Source organism: Aquarana catesbeiana, linkage group LG12 (genome assembly GCF_042186555.1).
Source record: "Aquarana catesbeiana isolate 2022-GZ linkage group LG12, ASM4218655v1, whole genome shotgun sequence".
NCBI classification, from domain to species: Eukaryota; Metazoa; Chordata; class Amphibia; order Anura; family Ranidae; genus Aquarana; species Aquarana catesbeiana.
In genome coordinates this window covers 204,980,379-204,998,803 of record NC_133335.1, presented here as the reverse complement: position 1 = coordinate 204,998,803, position 18,425 = coordinate 204,980,379, and the positions used below count along the sequence as shown (strand labels likewise).

Genomic DNA, 18,425 nt, shown 5'->3' with positions numbered 1-18,425 from the left:
CATGTTCCATATAAGTGATTTAGCACCACAAAATGATACTTGGTTCTGTATTCTCTAAAAGGGGCAGTACTGGTAGGTGGGTAGGGGGTGGAATCAAGGGACGGTGGTCAGAGGTGGGTAGGGGGCAGAGACAAGGGGTGACTCAGATGGGGGGAGTTCCTGCACCTATTCTCCGAGAAAAAAGGCCCTGCAAACACCATCTGAAAAGTGATTCACTGCAGGCCCCTTTTCAGAAGGGGCATCAGGGGCTGCCATTTAAGGCCTTAAATGGTTTGTGTGGATTGTGTTAACCCTTTAACTGCCTCTTCTGCTGGACCTATATTAATAATTGAAGGAAAAAAAAAAAATAACACAATCAGCTACAACATCTAAGGCCTCCTTCCCACGGCAGTTTAGCTGCATGAATTGGATTTTTGCAGCATGCGAATAGCGCTGGTCGTTCAGCCTTTATCAACCAATGATGGGCTGATAGTTGCTGCCACTGTTCACATGTAGCCACACACCGCGGTTAGGGATGGCTGTCAGCCTGTCATTAGTTTCTATAGGCTGAACGGCTGCTGCTATTCTCGTGAACCTGTCATTCCAGCTACAAGGATCCACTGATTCTTGCTGATGGAATCTGTTTTTTTGCGACTAAGCGACCATGTGTTTTTAGGTTTAAAGTGGTTGTAAAGTCAGAAGGTTTTTTTATCTTGATGCATTCTATGCATTACGATAAAGAGCCTTCTGTGTGCAGCAGCCCCCCTAATACTTACCTGAGCAACATCTCTGTCCAGCGATGTCCACTAGTGTCTTGGCCATCCTGATTGGCTAAGACACAGCAGTGGCGCCATTGGCTCCCACTGCTGTCAGTCAAAGTCAGTTAGCCAATAAGGACACTACCTGCTTGGAGTTTGCATGTTCTCCCTGTGCCTGCGTGGGTTTCCTCCGGATACTCCGGTTTCCTCCCACACTCCAAAGACATGCTGGTAGGTTAATTGGATCCTGTCTAAATTGTCCCTAGTATGTGTATGTATGAATGTGAGTTAGGGACCTTAGAGTGTAAGCTCCTTGAGGGTAGGGACTGATGTGAATGTACAATGTATAATATAGCGCCGTCAATTTACGCAGCGCTTTACAAAGTACCTGAAATAAATAATAAAATAAGGAGAGAGGGGGGTGGGGCCAAACTGGAGCGCCATGTCTGATTGGACACACGGAGCTGCAGCTTGGCTCGGGTGCCCCGTAGCAAGCTCCTTGCTGTGGGGGCACTCAACAGGAGGGAGGGGCCAGGAGCTCCAGCCAGGGACCCGAGAAGAGGAGGATCCAGGCTGCTCTGTGCAAATCCACTGCAACAGAGGAGGTAAATATAACGTGTTTGTTATTTTTATAGAAAAAAATACAAAAAACAAGACTTTACAATCACTTTAACGCTTCAAGCAAACCATCACTAACCCCTGTAGCTGCACGTAATGTGAGGTAATTCATTCTCTCAAATCCTCAAAGGTCATAAAGGCTCTGAAAACAGGTTTCATTAGACAGCTGGCAACATTTATTTTATTTATTTAAATATATATATATTTATTATATTCGACTTTTTAATTGTTATCATGAATTTAAATTAATATGAATTTGTCGGCCATTATCGGCACCTTTTTGAAGCAGTGTTAAAAATCTTCCCCATTAAAATGCATTGAAAACACAGCAAGAACACATCAAAAAATGCACCCATGTTGCATTTTTTTTTTTTTTCACATGACCTATGAAAAACTCACCATAAGCACAATTAAAATGCCACAATGCCGTTATCGGCACCTTCTTTTTTTCTTTTGGCACAACGCTGAAAACCCTGTCCGAAATTTCGGTGCATCACTAAAAATTTGTCTGTTGAAGCCCAATATAGTGCTAAAAAATAAAATACAATGTGACCCAAAAAGTTACAATGTCTACATGTGCAGTCCTGTGCAATGTATGTCCAATAGGCAAAAAAAAAAAGCATATAGGAAAAATTTAACGCAGTAAATGCTAAAAAAAAAAAAAAAAAAAAAAGGTGCAATATGAGTGCAAACAAAGTTCTTAAGTGGCTAATATCCAATATGAGTGACTTCAGGTGCAGCTGGAGCATCAATCAGCTGGTTGACACCGTGATACCCATCACCTCATTAAGATAAAAGGCTTATCAGAAAGCCTGCGACACCCCCCCCCCCCCCCCCCACACACACACACACACACACACTCAGGGAGGTCAAACAGCGCTTTAAATAAAATCAGAGATCCACCGATGGAGTACTATGACTTCCCCCTCCGATCGTCCGTTGGCAGCCGGCCAGCATAAGCAGCAGAAAGTGTTGATCAACTGCAATCAACAGGTTTGGTTCTTTTTTTCATCTTTTTTTTAACCTGTTGATTAATCAACACTTTCTGCTGCTTATGGGTCACATTGGATTTAATTTTTTAGCACTATCATGTGCGTTTGCAATTTTCTGTTTATCTCCTTTTTTGCATTTAATTGCATATGAATTGCATATTTGCTCATTTCTAATGACTGCATTTCACATTTGCACTTTATCACGTATTCTTAGTACTGCATTGCACTTTTTGGGTAATAACTTTTCTTTGCACAATCTATCTGATAAGGGATATCTGTATTCCTTATACTAACCCAGCGCTGCATTTTGTTAATTTTATTGCTTTTTGGTGCCCAGTATCGGGGTTATAGTGCATAGCTGCAGGGTATTTCATTAATTTACTTTATAGCTATTATTATTTTTATTTTGTTTTTGTTTTTTTTGAAGCCCAATATAAATATCCTATTGGTCCCTGAGATCCTCTACTCTATTGCGACTGAATCTATCCCTGTCACTCTATTGCAGCAGTGTCCTCTATGTCCCTATTAGGGTACGTTTACACTGAACGCGGGTTTGAAATCGTGCGAGTTCGGGGGCGATTTGAAAGATCTCTGTGCGGGTTCATGCACAGATGTCTATTGCAATCGCTCCTGAAGTCGCCAAAAGTAGTGCAGGAACTACTTTTGGAAATCTGTGCGGAGCTGCGAAGTGGGCATTGCACCGATTTGGGAGAGTGTCATTGCCGGCTATAGGCTGCGATTTGGCATGTCAAATCGCGCCGATGTTAACGTGGGCTTAATCTGACTCACCACTGCTGGGACTCCTGGAAACTATACAGGCCTCCTTTATAAACCTAGGATGAAATAAAAGCCACGGATAGGATATTGCAGAACAAAAATCTTAGACTACATAAATGGAAATGTAGTCAGTATGAAGTTTCCGTTACAGAAAACAGTGAAGTTAGCAAAAATGATCGTACAAATGACTTCTTGAAGTCCTTTTTTTTTTTTTTTTTTTTTCCACGTCAAAGCTTATTTGGCATGCAGAAGGAGTTGCAGACCCCATTAATCTAGTCAGCAGTCATTCTGCACCTGTCATTAGTAGGGCAGAACAATATACAGCTCTAAAAGCATCCTGGTGCTGTTTGGCCTTCTATACAAACAGCAGGAGGAGGCCCGTGCGTGCTCCATCACAGAGGCCTACCTGTACGATGAGCCTGCTAATTAAAGCCGCTATAAAATAACTGCAGGGAACACAATGCATGACTAACCCGTGACTCGCTGCTTTTATACACACCATGTCAGTGAGCACATTTATATTATTTTATATTTTTTTTTTTTTTTTTTTTGTCCTGTGGGCACAACCTGACAGAACCCTGCTGGAAGAGATTAAGCCTTCGTTGGCGTAAATTGGAATACATAAACGTCTCTCTTTCGGAGACGTTACTTGTAGAGCACATCTGATTTCAATAAGAATATTTGAATACGGTACAAAAGGAGCCTAGCAATTCTGTCACTTCCGTGATGTACAAGGGAGTAATTACAATACTACTTTTGAGTTACCGTTTTCTGATTTGGTTAGTGTACTATTTATAGGATTTGCTAAATTCAGAATTGATAACTTTTCCAAAGTGGATCTATGCTCAAAGGCAAAAACGTAACTATGCATATGAAGTTCATTAAAATCCTTTGCGCAGAGCATTGTTATAGACTTTGTGTCAGTCAGGCAAATGCAAAATATTGCTTTTTAATGCTTTGTGCTTATCTATTTCCAGACAGCAAGTGAAGGAGCTCTAGGCTCTTTTTGTAGTATACATCTGTTCTTGGCTTCACAGTTTTTATAGAGCTCAATAGCTCAAGATGAAATTTACATACACACTTGATAGGGTATGTAGAGCCTAACAGTGAACTTATCTTGTTTACTTTGTTGTGGTTGGTTACATATACTATTGATAAGGTTTAGTTATATCTGTTGAAGTAGTGCATCAATCACTCCACTGACTCATTCAACCGCATCTAACAAGGAAAATAAAAATTTAACATATTGCAGCTTACCAGTCCTTGGATGAGGTGGCTGCATTCGTTTAGGCTTCTTTCTACCTGGTGATCCTGGCTGCAGCACAGTTTTCATCACATTTAAGGTTATCAGTGGTGTACCCCAAGGTTCAGTATTGGGACCCTTACTTACATGACTTAGTACTTGATGGCAAAAGCCTTGTTGGCAATCGCAGAGGTCGGACGTTGGCCACCAGGTTTGCACACATCTCAGGAGGGATTTTGTCCCACTTCTCTTTGCAGAGCCTCTCCAAGTCATTAAGGTTTCGAGGCGGACGTTTGGTAACTCGAACCTTCAGCTTCCTCCACATATTTTCTATGGGATTAAGGTCTGGAGACTGGCTAGGCCACTCCAGGACCTTAATGTGCTTCTTCTTGAGCCACTCCTTTGTTACTTTGGCTGTGTGTTTTGGGTCATTGTCATGCTGGAATACCCATCCATGACCCATTTTCAATGCCCTGGAAAGAGGTTCTTACCCAAGATTTTGATGGTACATGACCCGGTCCATCGTCCCTTTGATGCGGTGAAATTGTCCTGTCCCCTTAGCAGAAAAACACACCCAAAGCATAATGTTTCCACCTCCATGTTTGTCGGTGGGGATGGTGTTCTTAGGGTCATAGGCAGCATTCCTCTTCCTCCAAACACGGCGAGTTGAGTTAATTCCAAAGGGCACGATTTTGTCTCATCTGACCACAACACTTTCACCCAGTTCTCCTCTGAATCATTCAGATGTTCAATAAAACAACTTCAGATGGACCTGTACATGTGCTTTCTTGAGCAGGGGGACCTTGCTGCAAGATTTCAGTCCTTCACGGCGTAGTGTGCTACCAATCGTTTTCTTGGTGACTATGGTCCCAGCTGCCTGGAGATCATTGACCACATTCTCCTGTGTAGTTCTGGGCTAATTCCTCATTGTTCCCATGATCATTGAAACTCCACGATGTGAGACCTTGCATGGAGCCCCAGACCGAGGGAGATTATCCAAGATGCTTGGCGATGGTCTTGTAGTTCATTCCATTTTTGTGTAGGTCTACAATCTTGTTCCTGACATCCTTGAACTGCTCTTTTGTCTTGGCCATGGTGGGGAGATTGGAATCTGATTGCTTCTGTGGACAGGTGCCTTTTATACAGGTAACAAGCTGAGATTAGGAGCACTCCCTTTAAGAGTGCTAATCACAGCTCATTACCTGTATAGAAGACACCTGGGAGACAGAAATCTTGCTGATTGCTGATTTTTTTTGTTCTGTTTCTCACTCTTAAAATAATCCTTCTATTAAAATTATAGCCTGATCATTTCTTTGTCAGTGGGCAAACGTACAAAATCAGCAGGGGATCAAATATGTTTTTCCCTCACTGTATGTGGGATGCAGCAAAAACTCCTTATGTAATGTCACAGGCTTCAACCCCCCCCCATATGTGTTACGCCCTCCTATTGGGCTTCTTCAGTAAGCCCTTATTCAAAATGGATATCGCCCAGAAATGCTAGGGGGTGTTTTTCAAAGTGATTTCTCAAAATACAAAATGGTGGTTTTGGTTTGTGGTGCTCCGATGCAGTGCAGATTTGCTTTAATATTGATTTCCCTTGCAATGTTGTTTATTCAAAGTGAACCTTAAAATGTGTTTCCACCTTTGCAACCAATTTGGGATAACACCTACTTTATAGTTGTTAAATGTTCTCTTTAGTACAGTCTGACTTCAAAATATTTTTATAATTGCTGCTTACTATTTTAAATACCGTATTCCTTTCTGATACTCCCAGCACTGAAAAATCCTACTTGGTTCTCTTTGTTTTTGAGGGGACAAGTTGGCTGCGTTAACACTATCTTCACTATGCTGGCAGATCCCATTATAAGTTGTAAACTAGATGTGAAACCTATCTGTCCTAACAAATTGTTAGGGACCCTTTCACCCTAAGGAGTTATTCAAGCGCTTTTGTGTTAAACAAAAGCACCTGAAAAGCTCAAGTAAAATGCTTCCCTTTTAAAGTCAATGAATGTTTTCTCACTGGGGTAGTGCATATTCGTTGCGGTGAAAAAAAATCCTGCTTGCAGCATCTTTGGCGCATGTTTGGGGAGCTTAAAAAACTAGAGCTGCACCGAATGGTAATTTTGGTTCCGAAAATGCAGGATGCACTTAGCCGAAACCGAAAATGACAGTTTTTAAAAATATATTTTTATATAATTATATTTGACTTTTTAATTAATATCATCAATATAAATTAATATGAATTTATTGTCAGCCATTATTGGCACCTTTTAGTGAATGAAAAGTTTAAGAAAAATGCAGTCTGCAGTCTCTGACCATCTCTTGTATCATGTCCTCCATCTGTAACCATCTCCTGCATCATGTCTGCAATCTCTTACTTAAACTTAAACACATTGCTAATAGTATTAGAAAAAATTCCATTTAGTGCACCTCTAGAGCAGACATGATACAGGAGATGGTCAGAGACTGCAGACATGATACAAGAGATCAGTGCAGCCTCACCAGTGCCCATGAAATGCAGCCTCACCAGTGCCCATGAAATGCAGCCTCACCAGTGCCCATGAAATGCAGCCTCACCAGTGCCCATGAAATGCAGCCTCACCAGTGCCCATGAAATGCAGCCTCACCAGTGCCCCAATCACAGAGCGGCGATCTCCCACTGTGTCACGGAGCTGGATTTGAATCGCCGGGCGGCCGCTGTAACAAATTCCCGCCCCCTAGACCAGCTCCTATGATACCCTTCACACTGATTCAATCTCCCGGCATTAGATCAGTGTGCCATCTATCACCGGAGCCTGTCTAGGAGGCGCGACTTTGTTATAAGGGCTGCCGAACATTTCAGATTAAAGCTCCATCACACAGCAGGAGATCGCCGCTCTGCGTGATACACATGGGGAGAAGAGGAAGGAGGGGAGGACTCTGACAGGGGTGTGCCAGGATGACACCCCGCAATGTGTGCCACTGGGGCAGGCCACCCTCTTTTTAGTGCCATTGTCAACACCCTTTTCTTTCCGCCAGAACGCCAAAAACACAATTTTCGACCAATATGTTGCGGCCGCTGAAATTTCGGTGCACCTCCTAAAAGAAAAAAAACGCTCCCCTCCATTGGAATGAATGGGAAGCACCTCAATCCCCCCCTAAGCATTTTTGGTGCAGTTTTTAAGTCACATATCCTTTAAAAAACGCACCGCAAACGCTGCAAAAGTGCCACAAAACCGCTCTATTAAAGCATAGGTGTTTTACTGGCAGCTTTGAAGGCGAACCAGTGTAAAAGTCCTAAGACATGCTGGTAGGTTAATTGGCTTCTGTCTAAATTTGCCCTAGCATATGAATGTAAAATGTCCGATCAGTACCAAACCTAAAGCTGCTTAATAAACCACTATAATCCCAAAACGATGAAACCCAAGTTCTATTAAAAGAAGTCAAGAGTCTATAAAAAAAAAAAAAAAAAAGTATATGAATGTGAGTTAGGGACCTTAGATTGTAAGGTCCTTGAGGGTAGGGACTGATGTGAATGTACAATGTATATGTAACAACAATAAAGTGCCCTTATAGGATATAGAAGCTGTGATTTTTCATTGTATGTTCATGAGAGGTAATTTTAAGTGAATAGTCTCAACCCCTAGTAAATTAAAGTGTTACTAAACCCACAACAGTAAAATAAGTCTGTACATGCAGTAAACTTTAAAGCGTGCTTGTTATACTCACTGTGCAACCTAAGGGGTTGATCCTCTGCATTGTGTAAAATGGCTGTTTCAGCCTGTCTTCTCTGATCCTCGCCTTTTTCCACAGTCCCTAATCCATCTCCTAATAGTACAGAGCCTTTGGGGGCACTCTGCACATGCTCAGTTTGGTGTGAATTGCTAGAGAGTTGTTCCCTTTCTTGGAGGGGTGCATGTGATCAGCACAGGGCCTATCAGCACTGTGCAGACAAGAGGGTCAGGGGTCCTGCAGCCATATAGGACAGTCGGGGGAGAATGAAAACTCCTCCTACAAGAAGATAGAAGTCACAAGACTTCTATACACTGCTGACGAGAAAAGGAAATTAGCAGTTTATATTTACTAAAATAATTTCCATGTTCTGTGTACTGTGGGAGACCAGATATAGTGCATGCAGGCTCCTGGGTTTAGTAATACTTTAACCCCATTACTAAATAATGGATTTGGTAATTATTCTTTAATCCAGTGGTTTTATGTTCCTGTTAGCATCTCAGATATTGAAGTAAATATTTTTAATTGACTTATGTTAATAAACTTCATCTCACTTTGTAGTGGTCGAGGAGAAGGCATCGTTGAAACGCAGTTTTCAGCAGGTCCAAGAAGAGGATGATGATTATCCGGGCAGCTACTCCCCTCGGGATCCTACTACTGGTCTTCTCCTGGTATGTTCTCACATCACTGTCAACACCATGAAGAAGAGCCACTAGCCATGCTCATTAACACCAGTTATTCTCATATATTGCTGTGTCAGGACAAACACTAACACATCTGTCGGGAGCATCTTTTAGCATGGCCATACAAGGACATGTTCACCTCTGCCCTGACTAGGAAATAAACGTTCCAAGAAAAATCTGCTCAGCATCAACTAGTTTATTAAATTATTTTCCAAGTAAAGAGTAGAAGAAAGTAACGTCAGGTCAATGTGCTAGATTTCATCCAAAGCTTTAAAAGACTACCAAAGCCAAGTTAAAGCAGAAAAGAGTTCTCTCAGGGGAGCGATACCTCTTATTTCCTTTGCATATGTACAAGCTTAGAGGCTTTGACTGGAAAGATCAGTCATACTGCTAACTTTAGAGGCTTTCCTCTTCTTATAGATCAAGTTCTGTGGAGCTAGTTGCATGTAGTGAGACAGAGTGCCTCATCGGTGCTGTACTTCTGAAAGTCAGGAGAAAGCCAGGTGGTGGTAGAACGTCAGACTGAGCCATGAATAAAGTTTTGTTATACGCCATTCATCGAGAGCAAACGAACACTAATCAACAACTACTTATCAGTGCAACTTCTTAACTAAATCTATATTTGCTTTTAAAGCAGTTACAGCTTGTGGGCTAACCTGCGCAGTAGTGAAGGGTTGCAGGTTATGTATAATCTTTACTGTGACCTGCCATTCATAATTGGAGGCTGTATCATTTATCAGTTGGTATCAGCTAAGTTGTATTGGCTGTGCTAAGACAGAACTGAAGTCCACCTTCCAGCTGAGGTTACCTCAGTAGACATGACCATGTTTAATCACGTGAAGACCAAGCCTTTTCTGGCACTTTCTGTTTGCTTGTAACAATCAGTATTTTTTGCTAGAAAATTTAATGGAAACATTATATATATTTTTTGAAGTAAAGGGCCTAGAGAATAAATTGGTGGGTGTTGCAATTTTTTATGTCACACGGTATTTGCCTAGCATTTTTTATTTTATTTTAATTTAATTTGTTTTAGAAAAAATACACTTTTTAAAAAAATTGTAATGCATTAAAAACACAATATAATACGCAATTGTTTGGGAACATTTAAAAGATGTTACCCCGAATAAATGGATACCAAATATGTCACGCTTTAAAATTGTGTACGCCCATGCAACAGCCACAAACAACGTAAATTTTACCATCCATAGGTGACGCTTTAAAAGCATTTACAGCATGGTTACCACTTTACACAGGAGGTCTGGTGCTGGAAAAACTGTCCATGATCTGATGTTCGCGGTGATACCTCACATATGTGTGACAATCGCTGTTTGCGTGCATGTGGGACCAACACGTGTGCACGCGAGCATGGGAGGACGAGGCTCTTTAAAGTGTTTTTTTTTGTTTTTTTATCGCTTTTATCGTTATCACAGGGAATATAAATATCCCCTGTAATAGCAATAACCAGTGACAGGTACTGTTTATGGAGAGATCTAGGGTCTATTAGACCCCAGATCCCTCCTCTCCCTTTAAAAGCATTTGATCATACTAAGATCAGTGTGCTCAAATGCTTTTCATTTTTAAAAATGGTGAGGTTTCTGGCCTGGAAACCAGAAGTGATGTATGCTCATCGCTTCAAGGTTCCTGTATCATAGAGGCGAACAGAGCTGTTCAGGTCTCTATGATGAGCCAGGTGGAAGCGCTCTTATAAAAGCAATCCAGCAGCTATTTAGATGATGCAGCTTCAGGCATCATCCCCGGTATACCCACTTGAAGTCCATCGACATACTGGTACATCACTGGTCGTCAAGTGGTTGATGCACAACCAGTGAATAATCTCTCAAGGTCCAACAAGTACAAATACTGTGGATGGGCAACTGGTACAGGCACCGTAACTTGCCTATATGTCGTGGCTTTCTTCTGGGTTCAGGGCGTGCAAACACGCCCCCACTTGCTAGCTCTGCTGTGATTGAACACAGTGGGACTTAGTCAGCAGGTCCCAGCCAATGATTCATGGCCCGGACCTGCTGATCGGCTGTGTCCAATCACATCCCAGAGCCCTGTAATGACAAACATTAAAGGGGCTCTGTACAGAGGGAACAATCTCTGTGTTCTTCTCCCTGCAAAGCAGACAGAAGAAACAAAGCGTTCTTTAGTAAAAAGCAGCACACATTACACAAATTACACATTGTTAGGCACACACTTAACCCCTTGATTACTCAGATGTTAACCCCTTCCCAGCCAGTGTCATTAGTACAGTGACCGTGTCTTGGCACTGATCACTGTATTAGTGTCACTGGTGATGTTAGTGTCAGTTAACCAGTTCCCACGGTGTGAGTGTTAGATTGCTTGCCGCATTATCGCAGTCCCATTATAGGTCACTGAGAACCGCCATTATTAGTATAAAAAATAAAATTAAAAAATCAACATTCCAGTATTTACAATAGTTTGTAGATGCTAGAATGTTCACATAAACCAATTAATATACACTTATTGGGTTTTTTTTTTCTTTTTTTTTTTACCAAAGACATGGAGCAGAATACATTTTGGCCTACATTTATGAGGATTTTTTTTTTTTTTTAATTTATTGGATTTTTTTTTGGGGTAGAAAGTCAAATATTTTGGTTTGTTTTTAAAAGGGTTCGGTCTTTTTTCATTTATATTGCATAAATGATATGATATGTATATGTTAGCTCTCAACTGAACATTCAAGCCATCAAGTAGCTGGTGTTATAGCTGATCACATGCACAGAAACCATGGCAACTGCAGATCAAACAGAGGCAAGATGGCAGCTTCCTGGATTGGGTGGTAAAGCATAATAGGGCTTACTGTATATACTCGAGTATAAGCTGAGTTTTTCAGCCGTTTTTTTTTTTTTTTTTTTAGGCTGAAACCCCCCCTCGGCTTATACTCAAGTGATCCATACCTTTCATTGCTAAAACAGCGTGTCTCCCGCTGTGTTATGCAGTCTGTTCGGCCGTCCATTGTAACAAAGCCCCGCCTTCTCCTGGTCTGTGATGGAGGAACACTGATAGAATGCTGGGAAACTGTATCAGCGTTCCGTCTATCACAGATGAGGAGGAGGCGGGGCTTTGTTACAATGGACGGCAGAACAGACTGCATAACATTTTTTTAAATAATTTGCCTTCAAAACAGATTACATTTCCAGCTATTTGTCAGCGTCAACCTGTTTATATACAAACTTGGTTGTATATTGTACTGATATACATCACATGTTCAGATTCTGTCCTTAGTAGGAAATAAGATCCAACTAATTAAGTGCGCCAGCACAAAAATGGTTTACATTCTGAGATTTGCCAAAGGTCTTATAAATGTGTGGGTTAGCGAGCCTAATTTACGCCTGATATAAACAATGTGAAGTGTCTCCTTAGCGCAGAACCGCCACGGAGACAGGCTGTCATGTTAAATGTTAGTTTGCTTTCAGATAAAGATATGTTGGTGTTGGAGGACCAGAGTACTCGATCATGCCTGTCTTTCTTCATCCTGTGCTCTCAGATAAACCCGCACACTGTGTCATACTGGAATCTTGTTGAGCACGCAAAAATTGATTCACCTTCAAGGATGAGGAGAAGAAAAATAGCGTTGTATCTAGAAAATAAAAATGGAGAATTGAGGTGGGCTTCAGCCACCAAACTTGGTGTGAAGGCAAGGCTATGGTCCATACTAATATGAATTGGTTACTACTCTAAAGTATTTCACAATTCTTGCTGAATGAATGTAAACATATGATGGAAAGGGCCTAAGCAAAGAGCATGTTTAAACTATCAAATATTGGAAGCTGAAATTATTATGCAAATCTTGACTTTTCTGGGAAGGTTTGTTTGTCCCAGACCACTTTTACCTCCCAAGTCACTCTTGTTGGGCTTCAATCTAATGGGTGGCTTCTTTGACCAAAATAAACACTAATGCCGCGTACACACGAGCGGAATGGCCGATAGAAAAAGTCAGACGGCCTCATCGGACCTTCTTAGACCTAGAAATAGAACATGTCCTAAATCTTTCCGACTGAACCAATTCCTATCGGGAAAACCGCTTGTCTGTATGCTATTCCGATGGACCAAAAATGACGCATGCTCTGAAGCAAGTACGAGACGTAAGCTATTGGCTACTGGCTATTGAACGTCCTTTTTCTAGTCCCGTCATATGTGTTGTATGTGTTGTACGTCACCGCGTTCTGGACGGTAGGACTTAGGTCGGACTTTGGTGTGACCGTGTGTAGGCAAGACCGCTTGAATAGAGTTCCGTCGCAGTAACCTTCGGAGTTTAGTCCGCCGGCAAAACCGGTCGCGTGTACGCGGCATTAGGCTTCGTTCACACATGTCCTGCCGCGGGTGTGCCTGGGGTCTGGTGCGTGCCTGCTCACTGGTTCAGGTGCGAATTGGGTCTGAATTTTAGCCTGAATTCGCACCTGAAACGGACCAGAAGACGCACAGGACATGTTTTCAATGCGGACCGCGGCCATCCCGGACATATGTGATTTGTCTACCATTGAGAGCTGGTCACACTTGCCTGTCATGCGAATTGGATGCTGGAAAACCCGCATCCAATTTGCACATGTGTGAATTCGCACAGGAACGGAGAGCTGCAGGAGTGCTTTTTTTTAACTGCTCCTGCAGTTGTCTGTTTCTGGATGTGGTAAGGGGCAGTGTAGTGCGCGATTCAGCACATCACATGGCTCCCCCTTTTATTTTATTTTTTTTGGTACAAACTTTATGGGAAGTGAACAAAACATACACTTCATTCATGGCAATGTACAGCAGTTTAATGTGCTGCAGTGCTGTACAGTGCCATGCGATTTGGCACACTGCAATAAAATGCAGCTCCAGGCTGAGTTGCAGTGGGAATGGGACACACAGGTAACAATTGTGTTCTGTATGTCCTAGTGGGGACAGGCATTTTACAATGCAGTAAAATGTCTGTCAGCCCACACAGGTGTGGATTTACTAAAACTGGAGAGTGCAAAATCTGGTGCAGCTCTGCATAGAAACCAATCAGCTTCCAGGTATTTGTCAAAGCTTAATTGAACAAGCTGAACTTAGAAGCTGATTGGCTACCATGCACAGCTGCACCAGATTTTGCACACTCCAGTTTTAGTAAATCCACGGTGTGAATTCAGCCCCAAGAGGGGTAAATGGGAGCCTTTTTTTTTTTTTTTTTTTTTTTTTTTAATTTTTAATTTTATTTTAGCAAAAGTCAAGGTTTTGAAATGAATGTGTGCTGCTATTTTTTTTTACTGTGCATAGTTCGAATTGCCTCATGTAACTCCTGATAAAGAAAAGCATTAGTCAGTCTGGTCTTCTTGTCTGCACAGAGCATGTGACCAAATGATGTTGGGGACAGAAAATGAGGTTCTTGGTGGCAACACTTTGAACCCTAAAATTGTTGCAGCTTTTTTTACCTGTCAATAGATTCACATTTCATGACCTATATACATTATTTATTGGAAAAAGAATCGGCCTGCATTCTTAAGGTTTACCTATAATTAAAACTCACATACCGTATGCATTGGTATAGTAAACATTTACATTACCCCAAAAAAAACCCACGTTTCAGGCCCAGTGATGTCATCACCGGATCTTTTCTGTGCAATGCAGGCAGTTCATGGCTGATAAGAGGAGCAGCAGGGCGCTACACATATTAGGGCTGCAACTAACAATTATTTTCATAATCGATTAGTTGGCCGATTATCGATCAATGGATCAACTTGGGTACAATCAGCCTGCCCATAGATATATCAAATCTCGGCCGGTCCCTGCTGAGCGAGCGAAGATTCGATCCACCTATGGCCTGCTTAACAGGACCCTGCCTAAGTACGCCTCTCGAGCCCTCAACCCTGCAAGCAGTTGGCTGGCTCTTGGGCAGAGTTGTGCAAATATCTAAATTCCTTGAAAGGTTGATGCAGTCTGCATAGTGATGATCACTCCTCCAGACAGACATTTGAATGCACAGACACCACCCTAGGTAATGACTACTTTTAATGCTGAGGCCTCATGGATGAAAGAATGGAATTCCAGTGAATAAAAGGGTTGGGCCAAGGACAGTCAGGCTGGGGAGAAAGATCTCGGGAAATGAGGCAAGCTCTGATCTGAGTTTCGGCAGCTTCTAATGCACACTGTGAGAAGCTCAAGGAAATCGGAGTAAGCCATTTCAGTTTTAGAGAGGAGTCTTTACAACGGTGCAAGATGGATTGCAAGATTGGAGTTCAGATCGTAAAGGCAGAAGGTTTTTTTTTATCTTAATGCATTCTATGCATTACGATAAAAAGCCTTCTGTGTGCAGCAGCCCCCCTAATAATTACTTGAGTTCCCTCTCTGTCTAGGGATGTCCACGAGTGTCTCAACCGTCCGAGATTCTCCCTCCTGATTGGCTGAGACACAGTCAGCTAGCCAATCAGGGGAGAGGGGGGGCAGGGCCGTGTCTGAATGGACACAGGGAGCTGTGGCTCGGCTCAGTTGCCTCCATAGCATGCTGCTCGCTGTGGGGGCACTGAACAGGAGGGAGGAGCCAAGATCACAGAAGAGAGACCAGAGAAGAGGAGGATCTGGGCTGCTTTGTGCAAAACAATAAAAAAAACAAAAATAAGTGTAGCGCTATGAGAGTATAAAGAAGTCCAATGTAAGAAACCTTACCCTTGTTGGTTGTGTTAGCTGCTTGTCTTTTCTCTGGCAGCGCAGAATTATTTTGTTTATATTGCTTTGTGCAAAACCACTGCAACAGAGCAGATAAGTATAACATGTTTGTTCCTTAAGTCTAGGTTCACATGTATGCGGTGCAAGAAACACGGTGATCCCTGCGCGTTTCCTGCACCGCATTGCAATCGCACTGTGTTTGCATTCTGCTGCAGGTGTCAATACAAGTTAACAACACTCTGAATGCATCACAAAAGCAGCACGGTTTGCCTGCACCGGAACATATGGTACAAAACGACCATGCAATCTGGTTGCTGTGTGGTTCCAAAAAAGGTGCCTGCTCTTCCTTGGTGTGATGTGTGGTGAAGTTTGAGCCCTTTCAAAATGAATGGGCTTTAAAGGGGTTGTAAAGGTAAAATTTTTTTCACCTTAATGCATTCTATGCATTAAGGTGAAAAAACACCCGACAATACCGGCCTCCCCAGCACCAAACCCCCCCCACCCCCCGTTTTACTTACCTGACCCTTTGAAAGTCCTGCGCTCGCCCCCGACATCCTCTTCGACGCTCAGCCTGGCCGTTGATTGGTTACAGTGGATGGATTGAAAGCAGCACAGCCATTGGCTGGCGCTGCTGTCAATCACATCCAATGACGGGAGGCGGGGCCGAGTGACACAGTGAGCGGCTATTGCCGCTGGCTGTATCACGGGAGCGCGCCCGCAAGCACACAACACCATGCAAGGGAACTCGCATGAAGGTGTTGAGTCCTTGCGGGGGGGAGCAAAGACAGCCGCCGAGGGACCCCAGAAGACCAGGTTCGGGGCCACTCTGTGCAAAACGAGCTGCACAGTGGAGGTAAGTATAACATGTTTGTTTGTTTTTTTTTTTTTTTAATTATCTTTAGTGATCCTTTAAATCACACCGCACTAAATCGCTTGTGAATTGCACAGGAATGCAGTGCGATTTCTGTGCGATTCACATGCGGATTATAGTGTGAACTGGGACTTGGTAATAAAAAAAAAATAAGGCTTTAGTTGTATTAACGCACTAATAAAATTTGTTTTAATTGCACTGATCTATACATCTAAAAGGACAAGTAAAATTAAAACCGCCGCAGCAACTCTTAAAAAAATAAAAATGGACAGTGGTAGTTTGTGTATTTTACTATGAGAATGCCTGCAGGCTTGCTAGTTTTAGTGACTTGCTCCCGAGCTATACAATAATTTAAGAATCTCAGTCAATATGACATCTTTGCTTTGTAAATCTCTTCTTGAAGCTTGTGTATTCCCTTGCCACATATTAAACCTGTGACTAAAATGAAAAAAGTGTGAATTCGCTAGCAAGAGCAGGTAATCGCACACGGAATCCAGCGCAAAGGAAGTGCTAGCTTGCAGTTTGTAATTCACAGTCCATGTAAACAAAGAAAGCTTACAGCAGTGGAGATCAAGAACAGCATTTATGGAAAGCATGAAAAGAATCTTGTCGTAAAAGTCTGTTCAGTGTCAACAAGAACACATCCACTTTTTATTGTTCAGATTGGAAATCAGATTCCAACTGCTTTCCGTGGCAGTTTTGAGTTTAATTGGTGTCTGCGGAGATACTTGTTAGTGTTAATGGGTTGACGCATACAGTCAAGTCAAGGAGCAAAAGAGTAAATGCTGAATGCAGTAACCAATTAAAATTCTCTGTACTGAAGCAACAGTTTAGATGGATACAAAATACATAAAATCTTATACAAGGCTATAGAATCAGTCATATTTAGAGGGTCAGCCTATCCAAATTTTATTTCATTTTTTTTTTTTAGAAGCTTAACTCCAGCTTTGGGAAAAAAATATGCCCTGCAGCACAGTAATGAAAAAAAGACACTGGGTTCACACAGCAGAAGAACATACTGACTACATTCCCTATCCCCCCACCATACATTCCCTATCCCCCCGCCATACATTCCCTATCCCCCCGCCATACATTCCCTAACCCCCCGCCATACATTCCCTATCCCCCCGCCATACATTCCCTATCCCCCCCACCATACATTCCCTATCCCCCCCACCATACATTCCCTATCCCCCCACCATACATTCCTTATCCCCCCCACCATACATTCCTTATCCCCCCCACCATACATTCCCTATCCCCCCCACCATACATTCCCTATCCCACCACCATACATTCCTTATCCCCCCACCATACATTCCCTATCCCCCCACCATACATTCCTTATCCCCCACCATACATTCCTTATCCCCCCACCATACATTCCTTATCCCCCCACCATACATTCCTTATCCCCCCACCATACATTCCTTATCCCCCCACCATACATTCCTTATCCCCCCACCATACATTCCTTATCCCCCCACCATACATTCCCTATCCCCCCCCACCATACATTCCCTATCCCCCCCCACCATACATTCCCTATCCCCCCCCCACCATACATTCCCTATCCCCCCACCATACATTCCTTATCCCCCCACCATACATTCCTTATCCCCCCCACCATACATTCCCTATCCCCCCCACCATACATTCCCTATCCCCCCCACCATACATTCCCTATCCCCCCCACCATACATTCCTTATCCCCCCACCATACATTCCTTATCCCCCCACCATACATTCCCTATCCCCCCACCATACATTCCCTATCCCCCCACCATACATTCCCTATCCCCCCCACCATACATTCCCTATCCCCCCACCATAAATTCCCACTGGCTTTTTCATATATTTGTTCCCCCCTCTTTCCTTGTCTATGTATACTTGAAAACCTAAATAATTAGCTTTTTTTTTTTTTTTTGAAAAAGCTACCATTGATACCTGTCAATCTGGAGCGGCACCCCTCAATTACCATTAATTAGTTATTCAACTTTGCGTAGGCTATTGTGAACTCACCCCATGAGGGATTTCTTTACACAGCCACATACCTGCTGTTTGCTGCTAACAAGGCAAACTGAATATTGGCATGCATTAAAAAGGGGATTAATTCCAGAGATAAAACGATAATTCTCCCGCTCT

General features: G+C 42.6%; 1 protein-coding gene across 2 annotated transcripts in view; it reads left to right on the top strand.

Annotated features, from left to right (window-relative positions):
* RPRD1B (regulation of nuclear pre-mRNA domain containing 1B) overlaps positions 1–18,425 on the top strand; it is a 143,012-nt gene that overhangs the window by 98,122 nt on the left and 26,465 nt on the right. For both annotated transcript variants that reach the window (XM_073606541.1, XM_073606540.1), the window contains one exon: positions 8,640–8,749. In XM_073606541.1, coding sequence (XP_073462642.1) covers positions 8,640–8,749 — 110 coding nt within the window. The remainder of the gene's footprint in view (positions 1–8,639; positions 8,750–18,425) is intronic.